Below are 17,105 nucleotides of genomic sequence, written 5' to 3'. Positions count from 1 at the left end.
CATTTATTCAACTCTCCTGGTAAAGAAGAATATACAGTATTTGGTCCTTGCAGAGCTCACTGTTCAAGCACAGCACACAGCTCCGCAATCCAGGTGCAGGGAAAAGCATAAAAAGGGCGGCGTGGAGGCGTCACGAGTGGGGGAGACAAAAAGCGCATCGGGGCCGTTGAGTTGCAAGCGGCGTCTCTTTCTTCCCTGAATCTTGAGAAGGATCCCGCGGAGGTTCGAAAGGGGCGGGGCTGACGGGAGGTCACGGCGACGCCTCTTTTGTCCTGTCCGTCAAAGCCTCGGATTAAGAGAATAACAAGAGTTGGAAGGGACCTTGGAGGTCATCTAGTCATTTAGCCTGACTAGGTGGCTCAGTGGCCAAGACACCGAGTTTGTCGGTCAGAAAGGTCGGCGGATCGAATCCCTAGCATAGGTCGTCTGCGTGAGCAGTGGGTTGGACTAGATGACCTCCAAGGTCCCTTCCAACTGTGTTACGGTTAGTCCAACCCCCTACTCAAACAGGAGACCCTATATCGTTATTGGAAGACACTTCCAATTTTACACGGGAGAAAACCCGAACAACCAAAGACCTATATATATATATAATTTATATATATATAAATTTTTAAAAAGCAAAACAAATATAAAACATTCCTTCTTTCCTTATGCAGTGTGTGTTTTGGGTACGTACATCTCTGTGATACTTCATTCATTTATCACATCTTTCATATTAACATTTTAGAATAGAATAGAATTTTTTCATATGCTCTCAGTGTACATAAAAGAAAAGATACGTTCATCAAGGTACAACATTTACAACACAATTGATGGTCAATATATCAATATAAATCATAAGGATTGCCAGCAACAAGTTAAAGTCATACAGTCATAAGTGGAAAGAGGATTGGTGATGGGAACTATGAGACGATTAATAGTAGTGCAGATTCAGTAAACAGTTTGACAGTGTTGATGGAATTATTTGTTTAGCAGAGTGATGGCCTTCGGGAAAAAACTGTTCTTGTGTCTAGTTGTTCTGTTGTGCAGTGCTCTATAGCGTCGTTTTGAGGGTAGGAGTTGAAACAGTTTATATCCAGGATGCGAGGGATCTGTAAATATTTTCGGCCCTCTTCTTGATTCGTGCAGTATACAATGGAAGGCAGGTTGGTAGCAATTATTTTTTCTGCAGTTCTAATTATCCTCTGAAGTCTGTGTTTTTCTTGTTGGGTTGCAGAACCGAACCAGACAGTTATAGAGGTGCAAATGACAGACTCAATAATTCCTCTGTAGAACTGAATCAGCAGCTCCTTGGGCAGTTTGAGCTTTCTGAGTTGGCGCAGAAAGAACATTCTTTGTTGTCCTTTTTTAATGATGTTTTTGATGTTAGCTGTCCATTTTAGATCTTGCGATATGATAGAACCTAGAAATTTGAGGGTTCCTATGTTGATACTGTGTTGTCTAGTATTGTGAGAGGTGGAAGTATGGAAGGGTTTCTCCTAAAGTCTACCACCATTTCTACGGTTTTGAGTGTGTTCAGTTCCAGATTGTTTTGGTTGCACCACAAGGCTAGTCATTCGACCTCTCGTCTATATGCGGATTCATCATTGTCTCGAATGAGACCAATCACTGTTGTGTCATCTGTGAACTTCAATAGCTTAACAGATGGATCATTGGAGATGCAGTCATTGGTATACGGAGAGAAGTGGGGAGAGCACACAGCCTTGGGGGGCCCCTGTGCTAATTGTACAGGTATTTGATGTGATCTTGCTTAGCTTCACCTGCTGCTTCCTGTTTGTTAGGAAGCTTGTGATCCACTTACAAGTCTGTTCCGGTACCTGTAGCTGGTTTAGCTTAGTTAGAAGAATGTCTGGAATGATGGTATTGAATGCTGAACTAAAGTCTACAAAAAGGACCCTTGCATAGGTCTTTGGAGACTCAAGATGTTGTAGGATGTAGTGCAGAGCCATATTAACAGCATCATCTGTTGATCTATTTGCTTGGTATGCAAATTGCAAGGGGTATAATATGTTAAATACATTACACATTTAAATATTGTAAAATTCCCCATTTTCTTCTTAGCATTTTCAATAATAATATCCTGTTAACAGCAAATATCATTATTCTCTTCATACATTTACTAACAATTATCATCTTATTTATAACTCTTTCTTAATGAATTTTTTACTTATTTTTGGTCTCCTTCATTTCCAAACTCCATTTTTATTCTCCAACCATTGATAAAATACTTCCCATATCATATAACATTCAGTTTGCTCTTTCTCTTTAATAGGTAACGTTAATCTATTCATTTCTGTGCATTCTAATATTTTCCTTATCACCTTCTCTTCAACGGCAATCTCTCCACTTCTCCAATGTTGTGCAAATACAATTCTAGCTGCAGTTAATACATGAATAATTAAATATACATTCTCTTTATTATAGATTTCCAGTAAAAGTCCTAACAGAAATATTTCTGGTTTCAACTTAATATGTTGTTATATCATGTCTTCCAACCATGTCTTAATTTTTTTCTAATACCTCTTTGCTTCTTCACATGTCCACCACATATGATAGTAAGATCCAGCTAGTTAGTGATACTTCCAACCTCTAGCTGATTTATCTTTAAACATGATGATTAGGGGACTGGAGGCTAGAACATATGAAGAACGGTTTCAGGAACTGGGTATGTCTAGTTTAATGAAAAGAAGGACTAGGGGAGACATGATAGCAGTGTTCCAATATCTCAGGGGTTGCCACAAAGAAGAGGGAGTCGGGCTGTTCTCCAAAGCACCTGAGGGTAGAACAAGAAGCAATGGGTGGAAACTGATCAAGGAAAGAAGCAACTTAAAACGAAGGAGAAATTTTCTGACAGTTAGAACAAGTAATCAGTGGAACGACTTGCCTGCAGAAGTTGTGAATGTTCCAACACTGGAAATTTTTAAGAAAACGTTGGATAACCATCTGTCTGAGATGGTGTAGGGTTTCCTGCCTGGACAGGGGATTGGACTAGAAGGCCTCCAAGGTCCCTTCCATCTCTGTTGTTATTATTATTATTATTAACATCTTTGGCAACCTCGCCGGAGGTAAATCCCATCTGTAAAACATCTCATACAAATTCTCTTTATATCTCAAATTCAATCCAGGTTCTTTTCTTGAAAGCTTCCAGTGATGAAGCTCCCACAACTTCTGAAGGCGGTGTTGTGTCTGTGCCCACAGAGCCGGCCCTACTGCCAGAAAGTGACTTGGAGCCGGGCCTGCTGCCAGAAAGTGACTTGGGCAGTGAGGGGGAAGGGACGTCAGGACTTAGCTCAGGAGCACCAGCTTCCCTGACTCAGCTCCATGAGCCAGAAGCAGGCCAAGTGAAAGAGATAACGAGGCCTCCTTCCCCTGACTTCTGCCCCCCCCCCCGGCCACGCCTGCAGACCCAACTGACGGCAATCAGGCTTGATTGAACTCTAGGTTTTGTAGGCAGGAGAGGAGGGAACAACAGAAGCAAGGGTGGGGCAGGCCTAGGAAGTGCTGAGTCATGGAGCCACACCCCACAGGATATAAAAGGCAGCGAGAGCTGCTGTGTCTCTTTGTAACAGGAAATCCATTGATTAAGAGCTGAAGTTTGTTTCTGGGTGACTCACTAGCGTCGTGGAAGATAACGGAGGCTCTTGGCAGACGCGGGCTATTCTGCAGGCAGAGCTGATAGTGCCGGCTAATTCAGCCATCACTCGGACAGAGGCGAGGGAGGACAGAACAGGCAGACTCTCTCGACATCTTTTTTTTTTTTTTTTTTTTTTTTTCTTCCAAAAAGTTTTTATTGGTCAAAAAAGGTTTATACAAATACATATCAGGTATGGTAAATTTTCATTTTTCTTATACAAGATAAGAATTTTACTCAAAATTTTAAACACATACAACAGCCATATGGCAAGCAGGTGATACGAAGTAGCTAAGTTTATCAATCTTACATACGCAATAAAGAAGGGTCAAGAATAATCAAAATATCATACAAAGGAGAATAAGGAAAACCAACACAATACCAAATATCATTGTCACTTCCTAGTTTTGGATCTCAGAACTCTGGGTTCAGCCTGACCCAACTCCAGGGCCGCAACAGCGGCAGCCGCCTCCCCATGGTCTATAACCTCCCTTCTTCAACTCCTGGATCATCTAATTCCAGGAGGGCTTTATCATTCCTCCACGTAGGCCGCAGCCTCCGCAATTGTACTAATTTTTTCGTAATGCCCTCCCGGAAAATCATCAATCCTCTGGCATCAGCCATCTGAAGCCTACTCCTTCTGGTACAATTTGCTTGACAAAAGTAATATTTCTTTCTCATTTCACGTACCTGTCTGGGAATCTGCCTCAGAATGGCTATCTCCTGCCCCTATAAGTCAGTGCCCCACTCCTATGTTTTCTAAGAATTTCATCTCTCGTCTCTCTTCTCACAAATTTGACATGAACCTCTCTAGGAACTGCATGCGTGTGCATATTTTGAATTAACTCTATAAGCTCGATCCACATCCCAATTCATAAAGTCAACACCTCTCCCAAGAAATTCTCCCAACAGTTTAGTCACAACATCTCTCAAGTCTTCTTGGTCCACTTCTTCCAGATTTTGAAACCTAAGGAAATAAGACATTTTATCCATCTGTAGTCCAAGCACAGCATTGCCTGTCGTCTCCTCTCTTTCTGCACTGCCCGATCTCCCTCCAGACCTTCCACTTTCTGCTTGTTTTCTGCTGAGACTTGTTGAGTGTCCTTTAAATCCTTTTGGATAGTCACAATTTCTGCTCTTATTTCATCCAGTTTCTTGTCCATATTAGATAACTTTTCCAAAATTCTCTCCATTTCTCCAGCAGTTGGTCTCTGACCTTTGCCATTTAAAAATTTTTAAAATCCTCAGGCAAGCACAGTATCCTTGTAATTTCCTCCGGATCCACCAGGGGCACTCACAGGAGCAACGAGTCCAGAGTACAGTTAGTCAACCAGGAAGCCGAAGGAAGTGATGTCATCAAGATTCTCATAGTGAAGGCGGAAGCTGGGCGCCACCATTGTTCCCCAGAGGAGGGGCCTCAAACCCTCCCTCCTAAATTTCTCCATCACCTCTTCTCTCCAGAGCTCCACAAAACCGGTAATCTTGTTATTTTAAGTTCTCCTCTCTCCAAAGTGATTCGTGCTCCTTCCAGTCGCAGGGAGAGAAACCCCCGCACTCCGGAGCACTCCACTCACATTTGCCGATATCTCCTTCCTTCTCCTTCCTCAATTCTTCTCCGTTCCCTGTTCGCCACCAGGCTGCTGCAATTATAAATCCAAAGCCCCGGTGTCACCGGGCACAGCGGCCCAGGCGACGACCAAAGTAATGGCCGCGGCCTGAGGCCTCCGAACCCCTCCGAGCCTAGGACGCGCCAGCATCGGTCCCCCCAGTCCTGTATGTCGGCTGGGAGACCCCTGGCGAGCCGTCCGTGCGGCAGGTGTCCTTTTCGGAACACCTGGCCCCTAAGGGCCTCGGAGGCGGCCGGATTCGGACACTGGAGGCAGGAGAGGCACCTCCAGATGTCCGTTGCCGCCGGATACCGGAAGTCGTCTTCACTCTCTCGACATCTTGTCTACAGTGTGGCCACCAAAACTGGATGCAGTACTCTGTGTGTGGTCTTACTAAGGCTTTCTAGATTCTCTACAGGTCTCTTGAGACGGAGTTGCAGGATGGACCCAAAAGAAAATCTGAGGACTTCCAGCCTCTGATTTCACTTGTCTGCCAGCCCCAGTCTTCCAAAAGCACAAAGGTCAGAACGCAGCTTTTAAAAAAGAAATTGATTCCCCCACTTATGAAATTGTTCTTGGGAATAGTCTTGGACTTGCAACCACACTTGAGCCCAATTTTATGTTGCCAAGTGAAACATTTGTAAAATGAGTCCCCCCCCCCATTTTATGATCCTTCTTGCCACAGTTGTTAAGTGAATCATTGCAGTGATTAAGTTAGTAACGTGGTTAAGTGAATTTGGCTTTCCCGTTGACTTTGCTTGTCAGAAGGTCACAAAAGGGGATCCCATGGCCCCGAGACATTGCGACCGTCATAAATATGAACCCATTGCCAAGCATCTGGATTTTGATCACATGACCGTGGGGATGCTGCCACAGTTGTGTGAAAAACGGTCATAAGTCACTTTTTTCAGTGCAGTTGTAACTTGACCGTTTTTCACACTTACAGCTGTTGCAGCATCTCAGTGGTCACCTGATCAAAATCCAGATCCTTGGCCACTGGCTCGTATTTGTGACAGTTGCAGAGTCCCGGGGTCACGTGATCACCTTTTGCAAACTTCTGACAAGCAAAGTTAATGGGAAGGACAGATTGACTTAACAACTGTGCTATTACCTTAACAGCTGCAGTGACTCACTTAACAACCGTGGCAAGAAAGGTTGGAAAATGGGGTAAAATTCACTTAACAATTTTCTTGCTTAACAGTGGAAACTTTGGGCTCAGTTTGGTTGTAAATCAAGGATTACTTGTATTGAGAACCTCCCATGTTCACAGAAGGTCTATCCCACCATTTCAATTTTGGGGGAAAGAATGAAACAGCTGGTTTACTGATTACAAAGGAAAACCTGATGCTAGCCGAAAGATGGCTTCTCAAAACTCCACTCCTATTTCACTATATTTGCCTATTTTTTAGGGAGGTTTCTCTGCTTGATAGCTTAGCTGTAACAAATATTTTTGACAGCTTAACAAAGGCTAGTTTGTTTTAAATTAGGTATAATAGTTTTAAGATGGTTTAATTATAGCTTACTGTTGCCTGCAGTGATAAATATATATATATATATATATTTTAAGACATTCACGACAAACCCCTGGCTCAAGCTGATAAAGGGAGGAGGACTTGTGGCTCAGAGGTTAATACAACTGCCTAATATGCAGGCAGCCCAAGTTCGAATTCGAGTAAGTGTATGGGAAAAAAGAAAAGTTGGAGACTGAGAAGGACCTGGGAAATATAAGCTTTGCAGAAGAGGAAATCAAAAAATGCTTGATCAGTGTAAATTATGCTGACTGTGGAATTCTGGCAGTTGAAGTTTCCACATCTTTAAATTGCTAAGAATATAGAATCATAGGGCTGGAAGAGACCTTGAAGGTCTTCTACTCTAACTCCGTGCCCAGGGCAGGAGACCTTATAGATCTGTCAAATGGTTGTCCAAACTATTTTTGAAAATCTTCAGTGATCCACAACTCCCAAGAGGCAAGATATTCCATTGATTAATTCTTCTCACCATCAGAAAATTCCTCCTTCCTTCTAGGGTGGATCTCTCTTTGACAAGCTTCCACCCATTACTTCTTGTCCTGCTCTCTGGTGCCCTAGAGAATAAGTCAACCCTGTGACAGATCCTCAAGGGTCCTGGAAGAGGAGTTATCACGTCCCCCTTAACCCTTCTCTTTGAGTCTAGGATACCCCTTGCTCTGCTTCCTGCCCCTTGGTTTCCCCAAAGCCCTATGGGTCTCCTCCATACTCCACCCCATCACCATTCGCTCACTTACATCTTGATGAGCTCAGGAAGTCCGAGTAGAGAAGGCCATTCCCTCGGTGGGCCATGTGGCACAATCAAGAAGAAGAAATCCAATCTCTGTTGTTTCCATGGCAATTCTTTCGCCCCAGCCAGCATAAACTGCTATGATTTCTTCTTAGCTCCGCTGGCTCTAGTTTTATACTGCTGGCGCTAAAAAGATATCAGAGTGGTTTACCCTGGCTGGGGAGGAAAGGATTGGCATGGACTCACCGGGCAAGATGGGAGGGAAATAGGGATGTGCGTGTGCTGAAGCATCTCTGCAGTTTGTCGTAAGGCTGAAGGACTCTGGGTTGGGGGGTTGGGGGGCTGCAAAAAGTCAATTTTGAAACGGATTTGTATTGGGGTGTGTATGTTGTAACTTCAAACATTCGTTGAATGGCTGTCGTAATGCAAGGATTACCTTATTACTGTTTTTTCACATCTTTTACAACCGTTTTATAAACAATAAAACTTACACTTTCATTTGAATCTTACAGACAAAGATGATGCCGATATAAGCACACTGGACAACTGAGAATAACAATCAAACCTGAAAAGTGAAGCAAATTGAAGCAGAAATAAAAATAGTTTCCATTTCCTTCTGAAAGCCACACAATTCGTAGCTATTGTGGGAAAACACAGAGTTCAAACCAGAAGAGGATCCACACTGGAGAAAAGCCATATAAATACTCTGAATGTGGCAAAAGCTTTGGTCAGAATAGCTCCCTTGTGATTCATAGAAGGAGCCACATAGGACAGATGCCCTACAACTGCCCCCAATGTGGTAAATGGTTTGGCAAGAATTGCAAATTTGTGATACATCAGCAGACTCACACCAGGAAGAAACCATACAAATGTCCAGATTGTGGGAGACAAACAGAGGAGACAAACCCTTTGAATGTCCTGAGTGTGGGAAAAGTTTCAGTCGCTATTCCAGCCTGGTGACACACCAGAGGATTCACACAGGAGAGAAACCCTTTGAATGTCCTGAGTGTGGGAAAAGTTTCAGTCGCAATTCCAGCCTGGTGACACACCAGAGGATTCACACAGGAGATAAACCCTTTGAATGCCCAGATTGTGGGAAAAGTTTTAGTCTGAGTTCCAACCTGGTGAGACACCAGAGGATTCACACAGGAGACAAACCCTTTGAATGTCCTGAGTGTGGGAAAAGTTTCAGTTACAATTCAAGCCTGGTGATACACCAGAGGATTCACACAGGAGAGAAACCATATGAATGTCCAGATTGTGGGAAATGTTTCATTGCAAATTCAGACCTGGTGGTACACCAGAGGACTCACACAGGAGAGAAACCTTTTGAATGTCTATATTGTGGGAAAAGTTTCAGTCACAGTTCCAGCCTGGTGACACACCAGAGGACTCACACAGGAGAAAAACCTTTTCAGTATCCAGATTGTGGGAAACTTTTTAGTGAAAATTCCACCTTGGTGCGACACCAGAGGACTCACACAGGAGAGAAACCCTTTGAATGTCCTGATTGTGGGAAAAGGTTTAGTGTGAGTTCCAACCTGGTGACACACCAGAGGATTCACACAGGAGACAAACCCTTTGAATGTCCTGAGTGTGGGAAACATTTCAGTCGTAATTCCTGCCTGGTGATACACCAGAGGATTCACACAGGAGAAAAACCCTTTGAATGTTCTGATTGTGGGAAACATTTCAGTCACAATTCCTGCCTGGTGATACACCAGAGGATTCACACAGGAGAAAAACCTTTTCAGTGTCCAGATTGTGGGAAACTTTTTAGTGAAAATTCCACCCTGGTGCGACACAAGAGGACTCACACAGGAGAGAAACCCTTTGAATGTCCTGATTGTGGGAAAAGTTTCAGTCTCAATTCCAGCCTGGTGACCCACCAGAGGATTCACACAGGAGAGAAACCCTTTAAATGTCCTGAGTGTGGGAAAAGTTTTAGTGTGAGTTCCCACCTGGTGAGACACCAGACGATTCACACAGGACAGAAACCCTTTGAATGTCCTGATTGTGGGAAAAGTTTCAGTCGGAATTCCAACCTGGTGAGACACCAGAGGATTCACACAGGAGAGAAACCTTTTAAATGTCCTGAGTGTGGGAAATGTTTCAGTCACAATTCCTTCCTGTTGATACACCAGAGGATTCACACAGGAGAGAAACCCTTTGGATGTCTTGAGTGTGGGAAAAGTTTCAGTCAGAATTCCAGCCTGGTGACCCACCAGAGGACACACACAAGAGGGAAACCCTACAAGTGTCCAGATTGTGGGAAATGTTTTGGTTACCATTCTAGCCTGGTGAACCACCAGAAGACTCACACAGGAGAGAAACCACATGAGTGTCCAGACCTGCAGGGTCAAACTATTTGATTGAGGGCCACATCAGGATTGTGGTTGACCTTGTGGGTGGGCATGGTGGGGGGACGTCACATGGCCAGCTCGACATCTCTTGTGTCGTGGTGGCCCAGGCAGGTCTGGGGGGTTCCATTGTCTCCAGCAGAGAAAGGCAAGACCATGGTAAGCACCAAAAACCTTGTTCTCACCATCCCTCTCCGGACATGCAAAGGACCCCCGGACAGCAGCACAGGCTGCCCAGACCCCTGGGACCATATGCACTGAGCCTGGCCCTCACGCTCCCATTGCATTGGGACCCCACAGCCCAGGCCCGCTTCCCGAGGGGCTGCTCGGCTGTGCTTACCTCCTTAAGGCTGCTGCTGTGCTCGCTCTCCTTGGGCACGTTGCTCATGGTGTATGCAGGAGAGCAAAGTGTGTGTCAGAAGGTGGCCCATTCCATGTGAGGAGCCCCAGCTTTGTAACTAAAGCATCCTCAGCAATCGGATGGGAGACCATCAGGAGAGGTCAGGAGGAGGGGACAAGGGGATAGTGAAAGGGCAGAAGGGCAGCTGTTGGCCAAGTGCAAAGGTAGGACTTCCCTCAGAATCTGACTCCCTCATTATAAACCTTCCTTTCCTTTCCTTTCCTTTCCTTTCCTTTCCTTTCCTTTCCTTTCCTTTCCTTTCCTTTCCTTTCTTTTCTTTTCTTTTCTTTCTTTCCTTTCCTTTCCTTTTTTTAAGCTGCCAGAGGCTCCCAACAAAGGCTTCCCATTTTGACCCCTCCGCCATCGCTTCAGCATGGTTTTTAGCTCACATCTCCCAGACTGGTGCATGTGTATGGTTTTGTGTGTGTGTTCCCCTTGCAGCCCAGCCAGCGCTGTGATATTGGAGAGAAAAAGAAGATCGGGAGAGGCTGGGGGTTGAGAAAATGAAACAAGCATTGCAAAAAAACAGCTTTTGTTATCTTTCAGCCTACAATCAGCTTGCAGGCTGTAAGTGAGTGAGTATAAATGAGTGAGACACCTCCCCCTGCCCCCCCTTCCACACACACACACACACACACACACACACTCTCTCTCTCTCACTCAAACAAACTTCTGTGATGGCAGGCTGCAAAGTGCAAACTAACGAAAGGTGGTTTTTTGTAATGTTTGTTTCTTTTTTTCAGCCCCCAGTCTCTCCTGATCTTTCCCTCTCCAGTGTCACAGCACTGGGCTCCAAGGGGGGAGACCTTATGTGCTCATACTTGTGTGCGCACACACACACACACACACACACACACACACACCTGTGTACAGGTAGGAGAGGTGAGCTGAGAGTCATGCAGAGATCCGTCAGGCACAGAGGCAACAACAGGGGAAGGGGATCCAAATGGGAAGCCTCTGCCCATTTAAAAAAAGAAAACCCTGGGGAGCTTCCCTTTTTGTCCACCCTCCCCTCCGTTGCCTCCATGCCTGATGCCAAAGGGGAAATTCTGCTTCCTCCCCCACCCTGCAATGCCAGAAGCCTCAGGACAATATCCTTTGCCTTCCACGTCCCCCACTGACCCTGTGCAATCTCCTACCGCCTATGCATGACATGCTGACCATAGCGTGACAAGCCTTAGATCTGTGTCGGCGCCTTGGTCCAGCCCCCTGGCTCGGAGCGTGAGAAGGCTGGTGTCCTAGGTGAAGGGCAGTGCTCAGTCCCTAGGAACGCCAGGCCCTGCGCACTCGATGCCTGCTGTGCTGACACCCAGGGGGCTGGGCCGAGGTGGCGCCACAGATCTAAGGCTGGGTGAGGTTCGTCCCGAAGGCAAATCAGCACCTGGTCAACCTGGGCCAAGCCAAGGCATCACAGGCCGGTCCTTTAATGTTTCCAGGGCAGACCCAAGGGCCAGATCAAACTAAGGTGGCCTGCAAAACCAGCTTGAGAATACAGGCCCCAAGCCTCTAGAACTTTGGTCAAGCATAACTTCCCTGCCTAAGGAAATGCCTTGTCAGCTATATTAAGGAAACTGCTTTCTCAGCTTGATGAATGGCCATATTGAGGCCAAGATACACCCCTAAATGTGCTGTGCTCAGATAGCCATATCCTGCTGTCTTGCAACAACTGCATTCTGTTATCGCTATAAACATTTGTGTTGCCTCCCCCATGTCTGGTATTGGTTCCCCAATATTCATTTCTTGGAAATATAGCCATATATGGAATGTAACATGCTAAGACAATGTATACGCAGCCTATACGGTATATAAAGCCCTGTTGGAAAACCCCTAACTTTGTTCAGACCCTCAGCTTTGTTCTGTATCCTGAACCTGCGCAATAAAGTACCTTTCCTTCCCAGAAGAGCTGGCTTGTGTCTCATCCTTCCACAACAAAACCATCTTGTAGGCTGGATTCAACCTGCGGGCCTTGACTTTGACACCCCGGTGCAGATGGAGGGAAAATTTTTGGATTCGTGGTGGTTGTTTTTTTTTGAATATATGTTTGATTGGTACATTTTTCTTTTAAAAACAATAGAATAGAATAGAATAGAATAGAATAGAATAGAATAGAATAGAATAGAATAGAATAGAATTTTTATTGGCCAAGTGTGATTGGACACACAAGGAATTTGTCTTGGTGCATATGCTCTCAGTGTACATAAAAGAAAAGATACGTTCATCAAGGTACAACATGGTCAATATATCAATATAAATCATAAGGATTGCCAGCAACAAGTTATAGTCATACAGTCATAAATGGAAAGAGATTGGTGATGGGAACTATGAGAAGATTAATAGTAGTGCAGATCTAGTAAATAGTTTGACAGTGTTGAGGAATTATTTGTTAATTATTTAAAAAGTTCCATGTCTATCTGAACAGCATGTTGTTGTTATTGTTAGTTGCAAAGTCGTGTCCGACCCATCGTGACCCCATTGACAAGGTTCCTCCAGGCCTTCCTGTCCTCTACCATCCTCTTAATGGACTTAAAGGAGTCCATTTAAGCTCACGCCTACTGCTTCAGTGACTCCATCCAGCCACCTCATTCTCTGTCGTCCCCTTCTTCTTTTGCCCTTCTTATAGTCCAACTTTCACAGCCATACATTGCAACTGGGAAAACCATAGTCTTGACCATACGCAGTTTTGTTGGCAGGGTGATGTCTCAGCTTTTTAGTATGCTGTCCAGCTTTGCCATAGCGTTCCTCCCTAGGGGCATACTTAATTGTTTCCAGTGTCTTTCTCCCCACATTGAACTGAACCCAGATGAATATTTCTTCCAACAACATTGTTAGGTTACAATTTCTATCCCACAATGTCTGCCATTTATCTAATTCTATTGAATAACCAAAGTTTTTATCATTGTTTCTTTCACTTGCTCTTCTTCCATTTTAATACCCAGTAAGTAGCTATACATTTTTAAAATCGATTTTTCATCTGTTCCTAGTAATATTTGGTCTAGTTCTGTTGGTTCTTTATAGAAACCATACATTCTTACATCTTCCTCGTATCTTAAATGTATTTGTATATAAGATCTTTCTTTAATTTCCCCCCATACTAATAGTAGTGCATTTCTAACAAGGTGGTATTTTTTGTATATTGATTATGGATTTCCCACATGTGGAGTTTCAGCCTTCTACCTTGGTGAATTCCAGATGTTGAACCTCAGAATTTCCCAGCCAATGTACAATTAGTCCTCGAGATATAACTGTCACCGGGCCTACCAATTACGGTTACACCTTGCAACGGCTGTTAAGTGAGACTGCTTTGCTTAATTTCCCCCCAACCACCCACCCCGTTCTCTTTTGATGCAGCTGTTAAAGGAATGTGCAAGTTGTTAAGTGGAACACTGGCTACCTCAGGTTTAGGGGAAAGTCTTAGAGGCCTGGCGCAGGCCCAGACTTTCCTTCCAAAGGCCTCCCATAACCCATCTCTTAGGCCTCTCCTTCCTAAAACAGGGTCCGTGTAGTCCTCTGGTCTAAGTCTGACCCACCAGGCATCATAGCTGCTTCCTCTCTATCTTTTCAAGATGTCTGAACCTTCCCTTGGAGAAGGAGGGTAGGACGCACATCTGTGGGCTGCATGACTGTGTCATAGAAGCAGACGTTATTTTCAGTGTGCCTGTTATTCATCCCTGGGCCATGTGGTGGACTTGTGCAAGCGGCTGCCATTTTGCCACGACTGCCTCACGGCCAAATTGGCGGCTGCTTCTGAGTCATTGTCATGTGGGAGAGGGAGAAACCGCATGAATTGCCCCTGTCCGAGTCTGACTCTGAGATGGACGAGGAACAGCTGACAGAGAGAGAGAGAGAGAATGGCTCCCTTGGCTGTGGAGCAAACTGGGGAAGGGCAAAGTGAGGCTGGGCAGAGCAGGGGAGAGTTAGAACAAGGGAGACGGGTTCTGATGAAGACCAAAGCCCATCTCCTCCTCATCCTAGGGCACGCAGGGAAGAATGGAGGAGAGAGCAATGTGGCTTTCGAAGGAGGAGAGGGGGCCGATCCCCTTCATAAGATACACCTGGAGGTGGAGTTTAAAAGGAGAGGCAAATGGGAGGGGCATCATAAATATGAACCAGTTGCCAAGCGTCTGAATTTTAAATCACATGACCATGGAGAAGCTACAAAGGTCATAACTCTGAAAAATGGTCATAAGTCACTTTTTTCAGTGCCCTTATAACTTTCAACGGTCACTAAATCAGAGGTGGGTTTCAGCAGGTTCTGATCAGTTCTGGAGAACCGGGAGCAGAAATTTTGAGTAGTTCCAAGAAAAAAATTCTGTAGTAAAAATTCTGACTGCCCCACCCCCAACTATTTTCTGCCACCCGAGTCCCAGCTGAAATACCGATTTTATAGTATCCTTCCCCTGGAGTGGGGTGGGAATGGGGATTTTACAGTATCCTTCCTTGGCCACGCCCACCAAGCCACACCCACAGAACAGGTAGTAAAAAAATTTGAAACCCACCACTACACTAAATGAACTGTTGTAAGTGGAAGACTACCTGTATTTCTTGTCATGCACACTGCTGGAAAGTCCTTTGTACCTGGATTCAGTTTAAACACACTTTGTCAAAACCACTTTAGGACCAGTTCTGAACCTTTTTTTGGATACAGTTATAACAAAGGCTAACTAAAATTAATCCCTAGGAGAATTTATTCCAAAATGGAAGCGTTATTGCAAATCCATTTTTTGTTCCATGTTGCTTTAAATCTGTGCTGTAAAATGCTGTTCTGGCTGCTGAATTCTGCATCAGGAAGCCGGATTAGTTGGGAGATCATTTTACAACCATGTTATAGTGAAACGTCCCCCAAAGCTGAACGGGTTAAAAGCACAAAGTTCAGCAGCTAGAGTAGATCCGTAAATGTAGACTCGCCCCCCCCCTTCCTCTTCCTGAATTCCTTTTCCTGTAGCTCCTTTGGATAAAACTTTTCTTCGTTTGGTGTTGTCGTTGTTTAATTTTGCTGGGCGAATCTCAACAGTTCGGAAAGGGTAAGTTACATTTGAAACTTTCAGAAAAAGAAAAGATCAGAGAATAAGAAATCCAGGAAGGGGGAGTGGGGCGGGGGGAGGTTAAAGGGAAATTATCCTTAAGTAAATAATTTATTTTTTAAAAAAACCTGCACTTATTTAACTCTCCTGGTAAAGGAGAATATACAACAGTTGGTCCTTGCAGAGCTCACTATTCCTGTAGAAAACTGAACCTCCATGTTCAAGCATAGCACACAGCTCCGCAATGCAGAGTGCGGGGAAAGGCATAAAAAGGGCGGCGTGGAGGCGTCACGAGTGGGGGAGACAAAAAGCGCATCGGGGCCGTTGAGTTGCAAGCGGCGTCTCTTCCTTCCCTGAATCTTGAGGAGGATCCCGCGGAGGTTCGAAAGGGGCGGGGCTGGCGGGAGGTCACGGCGACGCCTCTTGTCCTGTCCGTCAAAGCCTCGGATTAAGAGAATAACAAGAGTTGGAAGGGATCTTGGAGGTCATCTAGTCATTTAGCCTGACTAGGTGTCGATCAAAAAGGTCGGCGGATCGAATTCCTAGCATAGGTCGTCTGCGTGAGCAGTGGGTTGGACTAGATGACCTCCAAGGTCCCTTCCAACTCTGTTACGGTTAGTCCAACCCCCTGCTCAAACAGGAGACCCTATATCATTTCTGAGGGATGGCAGTCCAGTCTCTTCTTGAAAGCTTCCAATGAATGATAAAGCTCCTGCAACTTCTTTTTTTATATATATATTTTATTTTTAAAAAAACCAATAAATATAAAACATTCCTTCTTTCCTTATGCAGTGTGTGTTTTGGGCACGTACATCTCTGTGCTACATCATTCATTTATCACATCTTTCACATTAACATTTTATAATATGTTAAATACATTACAAATTTAAATATTGTAAAATTCCCCATTTTCTTCTTAGCATCTTTCAATAATAATATCCTGTTAACAGCAAATATCATTATACTCTTCATACATTTACTAACAATTTTCATTTTATTTATAACTTTTTCTTAATATGTTTTCTACTTATTTTTGGTCTTCATTTCCAAACTCCATTTTTATTCTCCAACCATTGATAAAATACTTCCCATATCATATAATATTCAGTTTGCTCTTTCTCTTTAATAGGTAACGTTAATCTATTCTTTTCTGTGCATTCTAATATTTTCCTTATCACCTTCTCTTCAATGGGAATCTCTTCCAATGTTGTGCAAATACAATTCTAATTGCAGTTAATACATGAATAATTAAATATACATTCTCTTTATTATAGATTTCCAGTAAAAGTCCTAACAGAAATATTTCTGGTTTCAACTCAATATGTCGTTGTATCGTGTCTTAATATTTTTTTAATACCTCTTTGCTTTTTTACCTGTCCACCACATATGATAGTAAGATCCAGGTAGTTAGTGACACTTCCAACATTTAGCTGATTTATCTTTAAACATCTTTGGCAACCTCGCCGGAGGTAAATGCCATCTGTAAAACATCATCCATGGGGGAGATCCATGGGAGAGATCATCCGTGGTTTTGGGGTGAGTTGTCAGCTGTATGCTGACGATACTCAGCTGTGCATTTCCACCCTGAACCACCCCAACGAAGGTCTCGATGTGATGACTCAGTGTCTTGAGGCCGTTCGGGTCGGGATGGGGACAAACAGACTCCGACTCAACCCATCGAAGACGGAGTGGCTGTGGATGCCAGCGTCCCGGCACAGTCAGCTTATCCCATTGCTGACTGTAGGGGGCGAATCGTTAGCCTCGAGGGAATCGGTGCTCAATTTAGGCGTTCTCCTGGACGCACGGCAGTCTTTAGTAGACCATCTG

The 17,105-nt window shown here is 44.3% G+C and overlaps 3 protein-coding genes across 5 annotated transcripts in view; all 3 read left to right on the top strand.

The window, feature by feature from the left end:
- The window catches only part of LOC131189574 (zinc finger protein 850-like), a 54,661-nt gene extending 42,504 nt beyond the window's left edge, over positions 1–12,157 (top strand). Inside the window, exon 6 of the mRNA XM_058165747.1 lies at positions 8,310–12,157. Coding sequence (XP_058021730.1) covers positions 8,310–9,869 — 1,560 coding nt within the window. The 3' untranslated portion in view covers positions 9,870–12,157. The remainder of the gene's footprint in view (positions 1–8,309) is intronic.
- A 2,984-nt stretch (positions 12,158–15,141) lies between these two features.
- LOC131193127 (zinc finger protein OZF-like) overlaps positions 15,142–17,105 on the top strand; it is a 54,136-nt gene continuing 52,172 nt past the window's right edge. Inside the window, exon 1 of one of the 3 annotated variants that reach the window (XM_058173007.1) lies at positions 15,142–15,278. The gene's annotated coding sequence lies outside the window, so the exon portion shown is untranslated. The remainder of the gene's footprint in view (positions 15,279–17,105) is intronic. The other 2 variants (XM_058173008.1, XM_058173009.1) reach the window with 2 other exon arrangements.
- Positions 15,163–17,105, top strand: part of LOC131189569 (zinc finger protein 850-like) — a 70,963-nt gene continuing 69,020 nt past the window's right edge. Inside the window, exon 1 of the mRNA XM_058165741.1 lies at positions 15,163–15,278. The gene's annotated coding sequence lies outside the window, so the exon portion shown is untranslated. The remainder of the gene's footprint in view (positions 15,279–17,105) is intronic.

The sequence above is a fragment of the Ahaetulla prasina genome, chromosome 2 (genome assembly GCF_028640845.1).
Source record: "Ahaetulla prasina isolate Xishuangbanna chromosome 2, ASM2864084v1, whole genome shotgun sequence".
NCBI classification, from domain to species: domain Eukaryota; kingdom Metazoa; phylum Chordata; class Lepidosauria; order Squamata; family Colubridae; genus Ahaetulla; species Ahaetulla prasina.
The sequence above is the reverse complement of the archived record's forward strand: the minus strand, read 5'-3'. Positions and strand labels throughout refer to the sequence as shown.